The 13,028-nt window shown below is 43.9% G+C and overlaps 1 protein-coding gene, 1 long non-coding RNA gene and 1 pseudogene across 2 annotated transcripts; 2 read left to right on the forward strand and 1 right to left on the reverse strand.

Moving 5' to 3' along the window:
- The first annotated feature begins 305 nt into the window (after positions 1 to 305).
- Positions 306 to 5,528, forward strand: LOC147975137 (uncharacterized). The gene is made up of 2 exons (XR_015600561.1): positions 306 to 842; positions 4,772 to 5,528. It is a non-coding gene; the product is annotated as an uncharacterized LOC147975137 (long non-coding RNA).
- LOC147975138 (protein FAR1-RELATED SEQUENCE 5-like) lies at positions 1,035 to 4,414 on the reverse strand (annotated as a pseudogene).
- Positions 5,529 to 6,294: 766 nt separating the features above from the next.
- On the forward strand, positions 6,295 to 12,313 carry HO2 (heme oxygenase 2). The gene is made up of 4 exons (XM_048714172.2): positions 6,295 to 6,932; positions 9,969 to 10,192; positions 11,645 to 11,752; positions 11,855 to 12,313. Exons 1-4 carry the CDS (start codon positions 6,431 to 6,433, stop codon positions 11,945 to 11,947), a joined length of 927 nt encoding a protein of 308 aa, XP_048570129.2. The 5' UTR covers positions 6,295 to 6,430; the 3' UTR covers positions 11,948 to 12,313.
- The last annotated feature ends 715 nt before the right edge of the window (positions 12,314 to 13,028 follow it).

Consider the following 13,028-nt stretch of genomic DNA (forward strand, 5'->3'; position numbering starts at 1 on the left):
TTATGGTCATCTTGATGACAAGCTCGAGTTCATCGAAAACAGAGTTCACTCGCATCTTCTATGATGTTTTCGACGTTAGAGGTTTTGTCGGTTCTTCTCTGTTGGAGGTTTCACTCCTCTATTTGTTAGGCATACCTCCCTTGCCTCTTCTTACTATAACTAGTCGCTGTTCTATATCGATCCTTATCTATTCTTCTGTGATCCACAATGGAGAGGAGAAAGGATGTTGGAGATTTTGGCGGCAGTCTGTTAATACATGGGAGAAAGAAAAGCAGTTTTGCTGATTTTCCGATACGGTGTGGTTGTTTTAGTGGTCGCGTCCACCTTGCCACGTGTTGGCCGCTGGTTGGCCCTGCACGATAGTGCGTGCAGGGCTCCCAGCAGGGCCAATCGTTGCGCAACACATGTCCCCGTGGACCCCACCACTTAATAAACAGATTATGTTTTGTTTAATTTGCTGAAAAGTCATTTGCCTTGCTTTATTTGCCCCGGACGCTTCGAGCTAGTTCCATTATTCCATTGAACTGAGCTCCGTGAGTGAGAGAGAGAGAGAGTTCCAGAAAGTGAGGTCCGCCGTCCGACGGTGTCGTGGTCGCGGCGAGCGACAGAGGAAGCAGTCACGGTTGCCGCTGCCTGACTCCGGCGCGCCCAAGCCCCGGCCAAAGCTGGAGCAGCTGCTCTGGCATGCCGCCGTTCCCCTCCTGGAGCGACCAGATCCCTTGGAGAAGGTGGGGAACTGCAGGGCTGCAGCCGGCGGTGCAGCGCTGCTTCTCCGGGATGCCGCAGGAGGTCGTACAGGCGCACATCAAGACGGGAGCCCGACTCAGACTCATCGGACAGAGGTTAGTGGTAGCTGTTCTACATCTATCCTGTACTAGTAGCTAGCTTTCGATGGCTTCAAACTAGTACATGGGCTATCCATTTAATTACTACTCCGTAGTATATTGCTAATATAACCGTTAATTTGAGATTAAATTAGCTTTCAATGACTTCAAACTTGGCAGCCTCATGTAGATATGTTCTCTGTTTTTAGGCACACGACGGTCACAGAAATCTCAAATTGGTGAAAGATCCTTGTGGATTGAACCACGGAGAAATAACCAGCAACTAATCAGTACACTTATATATCTCCATTTAGAATAAATCCATTATGCATCTCACACCATAGGGAATAGTAAGATAAACTATTACATGGGGACGTAATTGTTTTGTAGAGCAATCCTGAGAAGCAAAGTTTATATAGAGCTATTTAAAAGTGTTATCTTGTCCATGGCTTGGTTGGCTACCCAAGTCCTGAAATAAAAAAAGGAACGATTTTATCTGAGAAATAAACTTGAATTTGAGAGTCTGACTTGTAAGTGAAACAATACCTTAGTCGGCAGCTGGTAATTTTGATATGCTGGCCATTCCGAGTTCAGTATCAATACAGAACTCTACATACAGTTTAAAGTTAATGGAAGTGAATGAGCTATGCATGTTCATCTTATTTTTTAGTGACTAACTAAATAAATATACCTGAGTTGGTTGAGTGCCATAATAGAAATATGATTGCTGTGGTTGCAAGCCGAGTAACTGCTGAAAAGAAGTAGCATTTGCCTGCGGTAGGCCGTGATGCAATACTTGCAAACTATAATTCTCTGGTCGTGGCACTGGTGTCATAGTCTGAGGAAGTAGATGCAAATTGTAGTTCTTTGCTTGTGGTTGCGGAGGCATAGCGCGCGGCAATACATGCAAATTGGAGTTCGTAGCTTGTGGTTGTGGAGGCATAGTGCGCGACAATACTTGCGAATTGTAGCTCGTAGCTTGTGGGTTTGGAGGCATAGCTTGCGGCAATACTTGCGCATTGTAGTTTGTAGCTTGTGGGTTTGGAGGCATAGCGTGCGGCTATACTTGTGAATTGTAGTTCGCAGCTTGTGGTAGTGGAGGCATAGCGCGCGATGACACTTGCAAACTGTAGTTCATAGCTTGTGGGTTTGGAGGCATAGTGTGCGGCAATACTTGCGAATTGTAGTTCGCAGCATGTGGTAGTGGAGGCATAGCGTGCGACGATACTTGCAAACTGTAGTTCGTAGCATGTGGTACTAGAGGCATGGCGCTTTGCGGTACTTGCAAGTTGGAGTACTGATTTGACATGGTAAAGCTAGGATTTGCTTCAGTTGAGGCAGAAGAACAATCACCATTCCTATTCTTGCATGTTGTTGCTTGACCTATTTGGAAAAGAAATTGTTAGATCTATTTAAATAACATGAGCAGATATTTATGTAGCCATTTCTTGAGCTATACCATACCTTTCTTCCATGTATTCTTTTTTGTTTAGTTCCAATCCAGAATTAATCCTCTTACTGCTATTTCCTTTTTCTTTTCTCTTTATTCCTTGTGCTTGGACAACGTTCTCATTGTTGCATTCAACTGGCTATTTCTCTGCTTGTTTCTCAACTTGTTCATGATTTGGTGGTATATCTTTTGACTGGTTGCTTCCGTGCAAAATCTGGTCCACCTTTTCCATTAGTTCTATTGACATACTTTGCAGTAGTGCATATGCCTCTTTGTTTGCTGCTGCTTTGCTCAAAATGTTATTATAAGTGCGACATAGTGATCCATACTGCCTAGCTAGCACAACTCTAGCATCTTCATCATCAGCACACTTTTGAATTGCATGTGATGGCCCTGATTTTGCTTGCCTTGTCCATCTTTTCAAGATATATTCCGGTGCCAACTCCTTAATATTGTTGTGGTCCAACACCCTCAATGCATGATGACACAATACCCCAATAAATTCAAACTTTTTGTATGAGCATGAAAATTTTGATCCATCATGATCAAATTTCACTGTATGACTATTTTGGCTAGCTGAATGGGTAACCTTGAATTCAGAAATAGAGGCAGTACGACCACTTTCATACACACAATATCCCATTACCATGTCAAATTCTCCTTTAAATATCTCAAACATAGCAGGTGTATATACTTTGGAAGTTTGAATCAACATCTGCACATGTGGCACTTTTGGTGATGTTTGACTCGCATAGAAATCACTTTCCACTTCAGCGTACCTTCTATCATCCACAACCCTCTCATAGTGCTTGAAGAAATCTAATAAATCAAGGCAAACGTGCAAGTATCGCTTCAATAGTGCATTCATACCCTCGCTTCTTTGCGTAGATTTCATATCCGCACAGAAGGTCTGTCGACCATAAACCAAAGCCCACTTCTCCTTGTTCTGGAATAATCTATGTAGCCAATCATTGTCTTCCAAATTATATTTCACTAGCATATCATTCCAACCTGCTAAGAATTCATCAACTTCTTCAAAATCATAAACACACTTGCCAAAATCTTTCTTAAATGTTTTCGAACCTTGGAAAACATGACTCAAATGTTTTGCAGCATTCTGATACATGTGCCACACACATAGACGATGTATTAAATTAGTAAAACCCTTCTCAATGGCACTAATAATGGCAGGACATTGATCGGTCAATATTGTTTTTGGTTCTTTTCCTGACATGGCCCTTTTGAATGTTTCAAATAACCATTCAAACGTATCAGCTGTTTCATCATACAATAATGCAGCTCCAAAAACCACTGTTTGTTTATGATGGTTGACACCAACAAAAGGGGCAAATGGCCTGCCATAACTATTTGTCTTAAAGGTTGTGTCAAAGCATACCACATCACCAAAGTAGTGATAATCTAATATTGATCTTGCATCTGCCCAGAATATATTAGTCATCATATCCTCTTCATCTACTTGTATTGCATAGAAAAAAGAAGGATTTTCCATTTGCTTCTCCTGTAGGTATTGAAGAATGGCACCTGTATCTCCTTCTTGGATTGATTGCATACGCTTTGATCGAAGATAATTTTTATAATCTTTGTGACCGAAGCAAAGACTTTGTCGACCTCCTGCTTGCCTAGTCATCACTTCATGACCAGATTTTGGTCTAATACCTGAATCATTCAATATGTCAATCCGGGCCTTTTGAGCTTCTGTAATTTTTCTTTGGGATCGCAGTAGATGGGCTTTGCTTGGAGTTACGAGTTCATGATTATGGGCATCCTCCAAGCTGCTTACAACATATTTTCCGTTAGCACTTATTTTGATGGTCATCTCTGCCAGATAGCCAACTCTTGTATCTGCTCGCTTCCGCTGGCATTGTTCCTTGCTCTTGTCCTTGAAACCTCCCTTTGAGCATACAAATTTCTTTGTTCGAATAACATTCGTTGACGATTTATCATGCCAAAATTTCCTGACACTGAAACCTACATGTCCTGCATATGCATTATAAAACTCATATGCTATATCTTCACTCTCAAATTCCATTCCTATCTCTGGTTTTAACCTTTTGCTGTAACAATCGTCTATGTTTCGACCCGCCTCTCCCACATTTGTGGTCTCATGATCTACATAACATCAAAATATCATATACTAATTAGTTCATGGACGACACATTTTTGTAAAAAAACATGATATTCAGACTCATGTTATAGTGAAACCTAAACATCACTTCAAGATGGGACAACATATTTTGCCAAATATCACACTGTATTCATACGAGCATTAGCAAAACACTCTCCTTTTTCTTAGATACAATAATCTCTATCATTACAATTGGCACAAAAAAACCCACAAGAAACAGACCTATGGAAGATGAATTAAGTACGAGGAGCTAAGTCTCAAGGATTAATTTGCATGTCAAAGATTAAGCTCTTCCTTTGTTTCTGTTTAATCTTGTCTCCTCCATATGATGAGAGTGTTGATAATTTGCAGATTCAAGACACAACAACAAACTTATGGATGATGAAGTCGCGGGAGCTCCTTCCATGCCTAAGAACACCGTAGATGCTGGTCCACGTGAGAGGGCAATTCTCTATCGATCCTGATCTATTCTTCTGTGATCCACAATGGAGAGGAGAAAGGATGTTGGAGATTTTGGCGGCAGTCCGTTGATACGCGGGAGAAAGAAAGGCAGTTTTGCCGATTTTTCATAATTACAGAGATAGGGTGTGGTTGTTTTAGTGGTCGGGTCCACCAGGCCACGTGTTGGCCGCTGGTTGGCCCTGCACGATAGTGCGTGCAAGGATCCCAGCAGGAGAGCCTGACCCCTGGTCTTGGTTCAAGTTGGACCAACCCACCATGCTCACCCTATGTGATTGGGCGACTATTCTGCCTCATCGTGTTAGATGGGATTTGCCTCCTTCGATTCTGCCTTCAGTGAGTGGCTCAAGCATCAAGGAAGGAAATTACGCTTGTGGGCTATTGGCTACCACTATGGACTAAGGAGAAGAAACACGGGAGCAGCCTAGCTTGGTCCAATTAAGGGCTCCTTTGATTTAGGAGAGTTTTACATGAATTTTGGAGGATTTGGATCCCTAGTTTTGTTCCTGTGTCAGTCGTTTGATTTGAGTTGTAGGATTATATCCTTAGGAATTTTTCCTTAAGATTTGTTTGCACTCTGTTTGAAATAAAATTTTCAATCCCTCAAACTTCCTCCATCCAAATTTCTATAGGATTCAAGATGACATGACACTCTAATTTCATTTATCCTATTCCAACATTGTGAGAATCCTTTGAACAAGCCGATTTTTTAGCTAGATCAATGTTCCCGGCGTTGCAGCAAATTTTGCAACTTTGGAAGCTCATTGGAGTTCATGCATGCTACGACACCGAGCTCGACCACTGCGCAGGGTGCATGTATGCAGAGGCGCATGTATGCAGAGGCGGAGGCAGAAACTTTGGATTAGGGGGGGGGGGGGGGGGGGGGGGGCAAGTGATACTAAAACAGGTTGGGGAGGGCCAAATCTTAGAAAAGTAGATGCTTATCAGTAAAAAAATTATGATGCTGCACTGTTCATCAGTAATTTAGTAGCAACAACGTGATGTTAGGGGGGGCCAGGGCCCCTGCTGGCACCCCCTGTCTCCGCCACTGCAGATGTATGATGAGTTCATTCATTGGTCAACACATAAAAGAAACTATGAATATTTTTTAAATCAGCGATAATTAATATGGATTGGAGGGAGTAATATAACTCAAACAGTGTTTTACACAAGTGACATCAAAAACAATTTTGAAGGGTTATATGAAGATTTTCCATGCATGGTGTAACAAAAATTGTACACACTAGAAACAGATTTCACAAAGATAGCAAGCATCTAACTGTTTTTCTATAAGATTTTGGGATCATTTTATCTCTCTAAATTTTGTAATATTTTAAAAAATATTGTTTTTATTTTTCTCAAATTTCAGAAAAATAATCTTTTCTTCTCGAATTTCAGAAAAATAATCAAAAGCAACAAATGGCCGGCCCATGAGGCCATCCCTGTAGCGGGGCTCCTTGCGGGGCGGATGGTCCCTATCTCTCGCAAGAAGCGGAGAATAGGAGCGGTGGTGACAGTGAGGACTGTTTTCCCAAGTCCAAGTGGATAACCATGCCGCTCGCCATTGCCGTCCCCTCGGCGGCGGCGCTCCGGCGGCCATATCACTTCCGCTTTCTCCACCCTCCCAGAAAGCTTAGCCTATCGAGAACACGCTGCGCCCCTTCGCCCCCGGCAGAGGCGCAGCCAGTGCCTCCGCAACCCCGGCGGTACCCGAGGCAGTACCCAGGCGAGGCGGTGGGCGTTGCCGAGGAGATGCGGTTCGTCGCCATGCGCCTCCGCAACACTAAGCGCACTACTCGTAAGGGCAATAATAGGGCTGACGGATCCGGGGAGGACGATGAATCGAGGGAGGATGAGGTGGAGGACAACGACGACATGGACGAGGAGGGAAACGACGAAGTGAAGGAGGAGGAGGAGGAGGAGGAGGAGGAGGACAACCATGAAGTGGAGGAGTGGATGCCCAGCATGGAAGGGTTCGTGGGCTACCTTGTGGATAGCAAGCTTGTCTTCGACACCGTTGAGCGGATCATAGCCGGGTCTACGGACGTCGCCTGTGAGTGAGATCTTTCTTCCCCATTCTTTGCTACAGTTCTTGTTCTTGTCAATTGCTGCAGCCAGCCAGCAATTAGTGCAGATGTTCTTTTCCAGAGCGGCAATGTGATCCTGCAGTTCGAATTTGGGTCCAGTAATGGGGCTTGTAGTGGGCGCATGTTAAGAGTGTTTCATTATCATGTCATTTTCTGTAAAAGGTTTTGTTTCCCTTGCTATTTCTTTGGGCACTTGAAGCTCACAGTATGACTTGTATTGTTAGGGCAGTCTCAGTGCTCAATCTTGGACTATATCTTAATCATGACACCTAAGCAAAAATCCGATGTGCCACCTATTTAATTAACGATGAAAGAGAGAGTTACCATATCTTAATATAGATATAGCTCTTAGCACCAAAACCAAGACAACTCATACTTTTTCTTTCTCAAAACAAATTAAATGAGAGCTCTTTTAGATACAACAATAAGATATATTCCATTGGAGGAGCTATATCTAAGTACATATTTAATGCATATGATATAACCTAGGATATAATGCATTGGGAGAGCCCTTAGTGCTGATGAGGGCATGCACAATAGTTGTTGAAAGATAGTCTTTCTGTGCCCTTCATGTTATCTTTAGCAATTAATGTTTGCGTACTCCTAAAATTATGGGTGATTTAGAAGTAAACTACTAGTAAATATGTAACTAAGAGAAGACATATCTTACAATGCAAAAAGTTATCATAACCTTCTTACTAAGGGCTCATTTGGTTGCAGTGGATCCCTCTGGGATCTCCACTTAAAATCATGGCGCAGAAACCATGGGGCAAGTTTTAGTAATGGTCAAATCTTGGATCCTCTCTATAAATATCCTCCCATACCCCTTGGTGGCTGAAATCATCCATACTCATTTGAAGTCATTCCACTCACTCATTCCACCCCTTGCAAGCCACTCAAACCACTTCATCCATCAACCACCAGAAGTGATGAAGAGAGATTCAAGGCAAGAAAAGAAGAGAAGTGTTGGGTGATTCCTTGATCACTTCTTTGATTCTTTGAAGGCCAATAATTTCCTTTTTCTGAATCCCTACACCTTCAAGTTCATCTCTTTCACCACAATCCTATTCTTGTGAGAGAGTGTTCTCTTAGATTCATGAGGTGCTTTGATTGAATGTCATTTGAGGAGTTCTTGTCAAGTGACTTTGCTTTGCTTGCTCCTCTTGGATGGTGTGTGTGCATCCTAGACGGTTAGGAGTCACTTGAGAGCCTATCATTTTCTACATGGCTCGGAGATGGCCTACTTGGTGAAGATCTACCCCTTAGTTAGGTTTATTGGTGCAATCCATGATTGTATAGGTTGGTTGTGCTCAGTGGGCCGCTTAGAGCATCTCTAGCAGACCCCTTATACCGCGGACCTGTAAAGTGAGTTTACAGTTCGCAGCAAGCCTCGGATACGGGCTGAAAACAGCCCGGCAAAACAGAAACTTAAATGAACCTGTAAATTTTGAAAGCAGAACTTCGCGGGAGAAATCAGTAGAACTAGTAGCGCTCATATTTACTTGATCATCATACATATTTCATACATAGCCTATTTGTACAAAATAGATCGGAGGAGCGGCGGCCACTGTAAACCCTACTGCCAAAATTTTGCTCACCGGAGCCATCCGGGTGCTGCAGCGGAGGAGCTCAGTCGTCATCGTCGGAGGAGACGAGGTCGATGTAGATGTCGTCCTGCGCCTTGGCCTCGCAGCCCCATGCCTCCAAATTGTCGTCGAACTCCTGCGCCTCGTGAGCCCTTCCTCGAGGAGGAATGCGTCGAGGTCGACGACGCTGCTCCGCCTCCTCCTCCTCCCGCGCACTGCGCGCGACGATGGCGGACTCAAAGATGTCCGCCTCCGCCGGGGGAAGGAAATCCTCCGGCCAGATGACGCCACCGCCCCCCCCCCCCCCCCCCCCCCCCCCGCGTTCCGGCTCCGGCTCTAGCTCCATCTTCATCAGGCGGAGCGGCGGGAGCTCCTCCGGCTCCCTTTTCACCGGCATGAGCGGCGTACAGGAGCTCGACCCACCGGCGGAGCTGCTCACGCCGGAGGACAGCCGCGCCTGCTTGCGGTCATACTCCTCCGTCTCACGTGGAGGAGCGACAGCTACGGCTCTAGGCCGCGGTTCGTGTACTTCCGGGTGGCTTGCTTCCTCGCGCTGTCGGCTATGACGCACCGCTGCCGCTCGGGGTCGTCGCCCCCGCCGGCGCGGCCGCCCGAGCTCCACATCCCGCGCCACATGGTGGATTGCGGCGGCGGATACGAGTCACCGCGGCGAGAAATCGAGAGGGGAGAGGGGGGGATTGCGGTGGCACAGGGATAGGGTTTGGCCCCGTATGCTCGCCGCGAACCCGTAGTTATACCGCGTGAGGAGGGGGGGAGGGGTTGGTTCCGGGCCACCGTAAAAGGTTTATGGGCCGGGGCGAGTATACGGGCTCTGGTCTGGCCCAAAAAAGGGCCAAACCCGTATAGTCGCCGGATTTTTACAGTTCGCGCGATTTTAAGGAGTCTGTTAGAGATGCTCTTAGTGGGCCACTCAACTGGGTTCCTTGTGATCCTAAAACCTTTCGTTCGAAGCCTCCATCAACATGGACGTATGATAGCGCCAACCATCCGAACCACGGTAAAAACATGATCGCGTCAAGAGTGGTTGCACTCTTTTTTTACCATACCTCCTAATTAGTTGCAGTTCTTTACTTTCCGCTGGTTAATATTCTTGATAGTTTGCTTGTTAAGTTGTTTGGGAAGTGTTACTCTAAAAAACTACCAACCCTAAAATTGGAGTACTTTGAAGGCAAAACAATTTTTGGTGCACTTAAGTATATCCATAATATCTCAGCAACAGCATGGACCAGTAATCATGCTGCCTTCTATGTGAAACGCCTAAATTATTAGAAATCAGAATTAATAATGGCCTTCAAGAAACATCTAATGCCTATTGTAGCTCCTAAGAACTTCTTGAATCAGTACAACAGAAACTGTATCTACTACTCGCATATTATTAATTTAATGTTCATTCAGATGTTTACTTCAGGAAAAGTGGTTTGGAACGTTCGGCTAGCATTGAAAAAGATTTGGAGTGGTTCAGAGAACAAGCAATTGAAATTCCAGAGCCAAGTACTTTTGGATCAACATATGCAGCTTATCTGTCTGAATTGGCTGGGAGCAGTGCCCCGGCCTTCCTTTCCCATTATTACAATCTTTATTTTTCTCATACAACTGGAGGGTTGGCGATTGGTAAAAAGGTAACTCCCTATCCATACCTGATTAAATATCCATGATCTTGTCTCAGTTATTCTGGCAATTCTTCCATCACTAAACCAGATCGAGTTCCGTATTCTGTATACAATAAAAATTAGATGCTTTGTGCTGTATTTTATTTTCTCAAGTCATGTCATATTCTGTTGCATTGCTAATACAAAGCACTTATTTCCCGACGCCGGGGCCAATATATTAGCCTTAATATGGGTAGTACTGCAGAGTATCTATTCCTGGTAGAAATTTTACAGTCATCCTGTTTATAGGTGACATGATTTTATTTGGACAATCAGTTTATTTGTCAGACAAGTTGTGATGGGACTGTTCAGGAAATGCCCATAAGTTTGGTTGATATAGAATGAAAATGGATCACTGTGAAGTACAATCATGAGATAGTTGCAGTGTGCCCCCTCTGTCCTTTGTGAGATCAAGTATGTTTTTATCGTGAACTTTTAAAGGGAAATGTATGTTCTGTGCAAGCCTTCGTATTTGCCAAAAACCGTCTTCACAATCATTTTACCTACATTTCTTTAACTGAATATTTTGGCTTGGTAATTGGACTCAGGTAAGCGCTGTTTGGCCTAGTATACTGCATTTTTCTTCAGATGATGGAAGAGAACATCCCCCCAGCCTGTACATCAATTATAAAGTCTAGTACTTCTCAAGCAAAACAAAATAAAGTAGCAAACTACAAATCACCGGAAACTCAAAAATTACATAGTCTAGTATACTGTGTACACCTCTGACTCCTTGTTGTAAATACCACTTGTATTTTTGGCCCAACCTTGTAAAAACCGGCGTAGCTTGAATTGCCAACGTTCGATTGACGTGAATCCTTGCTGCTCTTGTTGCCAAACTTTGGCGACTAAATCATAAAACCCATCCCGATTCAGCCAACCTAGCTCAAACTTAAGAAGGGGCTGGTTGCCAACATGGGCAGCATTGTCGGCATCAAGGAGCAGCGGGGTATGGTCAGAAAGAAAAGTCTCCAGAGGCCAAACTGAGACCAAAGGAAACCTATGTTCCCAGTCTGAATTCATAAGGACACGGTCCAACTTTTCAAAAGTAGGGTTGTCAAGTGAATTAGCCCAAGCATATTGCTTCCCTGCCAAATCTATCTCACGCAGATCGAGATTATCAATGACCATGTTGAAAAGGAATGGCCAGAGAGGTTCAAAATTATCATTGTTCTTATCATCAGCCCTATGAATGATATTGAAGTCCCCACCAATGAGCATTGGGAGGGTTTCCTTCTTACAAGCATGAACTAAATCGATTAAAAATCTGCGCTTGTATTCAGGCTGTGCCGCCCCATAAACTGCGACAAGGATCCATTCAAAACCATCTCTTTATTTCGTAGCCGGAACTTAATTAAAGATTTGCTATGCTGTCTTCGATGAAAGCCTCTGAAGAAGTATTGCTATTTTCTCATGTAACAGACGTGCGACAAAATTTTGGATGGGAGATTGCTGGAGTTCTACAAATGGGATTCTGACCCAGAAATTTTACTAAAAGATGCTAGGGAGAAGCTTAATGAGCTTAGCAAGGTACACATTGCGCAATGTTTTCCTGCTTTCATGTAAAGTTGAAACCATCCCCATGAGGTATGTGATTGCTGGTCTGATTAGCGCGTCTCTTCTGCGGTGCAGCACTGGTCTCGGAAGGACAGGAACTTGTGCTTGAAAGAAGCCGCAAAATGCTTCCAGTACATGGGGCGGATCGTGCGGTTAATCGTTTCATAGACAAACGACCAATCTCTCTACAGGCTTCACTTGATTTGAACCTGAAGACGGGAAAAGCTAGAGGCTTAGTGTAGTTTCATCTTTAGAGATAATGTTTTCTAGAGGCGGCTCGGCCCATAGATGTCTTTTCCTGTTAGAGATGGAGCTGATCGACTTGTGCTTCGCGACTCCTGCTCGCCTATTCTTGGTGCCACGGGTGCATCTCCGCGCCTTCTTCATCTACTGGCAGGTGCTTCCTTGGGCAGTAGACGGCCTACTTCCTGCCTGACTTATGATAATGTAGGGGGTACTAGAGGAAAACGAACTCAGTAACTTGTGATAATGATGGTGGTGATTTTGATGGTAAATGCTGGAAATCTTCTAGTACGTGGTGTAGCCTATCTAGGTCAAAGGAGTGGACCCCCTTCCACGGTGCCCCTGGTGCCCTATATAGCTCGGAGACTCCATGCCAGTGTGCGAGGACGTTTTTCTTTTTTTGACAATTATCTCCTTGTTTATTTATTCATAAGGATCGTAGCACCGCCCATCCAGATATTTGGAGGAGAAACTCTAGCTATCCTAGAAAGTTCATGAGCCACTTGATTTTTTTTCTCTATTACAATGATCCTAGATGACATGAGCTACTTGATTTCTTTCTCTAATACAGTGTGGCCGTTCATGGATAGGAGTCGGCGGTAATGTTGGTTTACAATCTGTATGGTCCTTTTCTCTACCATGTCAGTGTTTTCATATATGTAGCGCTCTCTTGATTGAAAGTCTCCGTAGGCGGTGGCGCTTCTCCTTGGGTTGATGTGTTGTACTTCCTCTGTTTCTAAATACAAGTCTTTTTTAAGATTTTAAATGGACTACAACATAGAAATGTATATAGACATATTTTAGAGTATAAATTTATTTATTTTGCTCCGTATGTAATCTTTTATTGAAATCTCTAAAAAGACTTATATTTAAGAATGGAGGGAGTACTAGGTAATTAGTTCAGAGTACAAAGTGCACTACACAGGGGGAACACAAAGTGTAAGAACGTTGGTGAGTAAAAAGTTGTGCATTGTTGCAGGGAGCACAATTGCACTACATGAGAAAG

This window comes from Triticum urartu, chromosome 4A (genome assembly GCF_056163025.1).
Source record: "Triticum urartu cultivar PI428250 chromosome 4A, HENAU_Tu73, whole genome shotgun sequence".
NCBI classification, from domain to species: domain Eukaryota; kingdom Viridiplantae; phylum Streptophyta; class Magnoliopsida; order Poales; family Poaceae; genus Triticum; species Triticum urartu.

Excerpts from the sequence above, each read along its gene's own strand:
- HO2 (XM_048714172.2), top strand. The coding sequence starts at position 6,431 with ATGCCGCTCGCCATTGCCGTCCCCTCGGCGGCGGCGCTCCGGCGGCCA. Across the intron at positions 10,193-11,644 it reads GGTTGGCGATTGGTAAAAAG|ACGTGCGACAAAATTTTGGA; the intron begins GTAACTCCCTAT and ends CTCATGTAACAG. Across the intron at positions 11,753-11,854 it reads AGCTTAATGAGCTTAGCAAG|CACTGGTCTCGGAAGGACAG; the intron begins GTACACATTGCG and ends TCTGCGGTGCAG.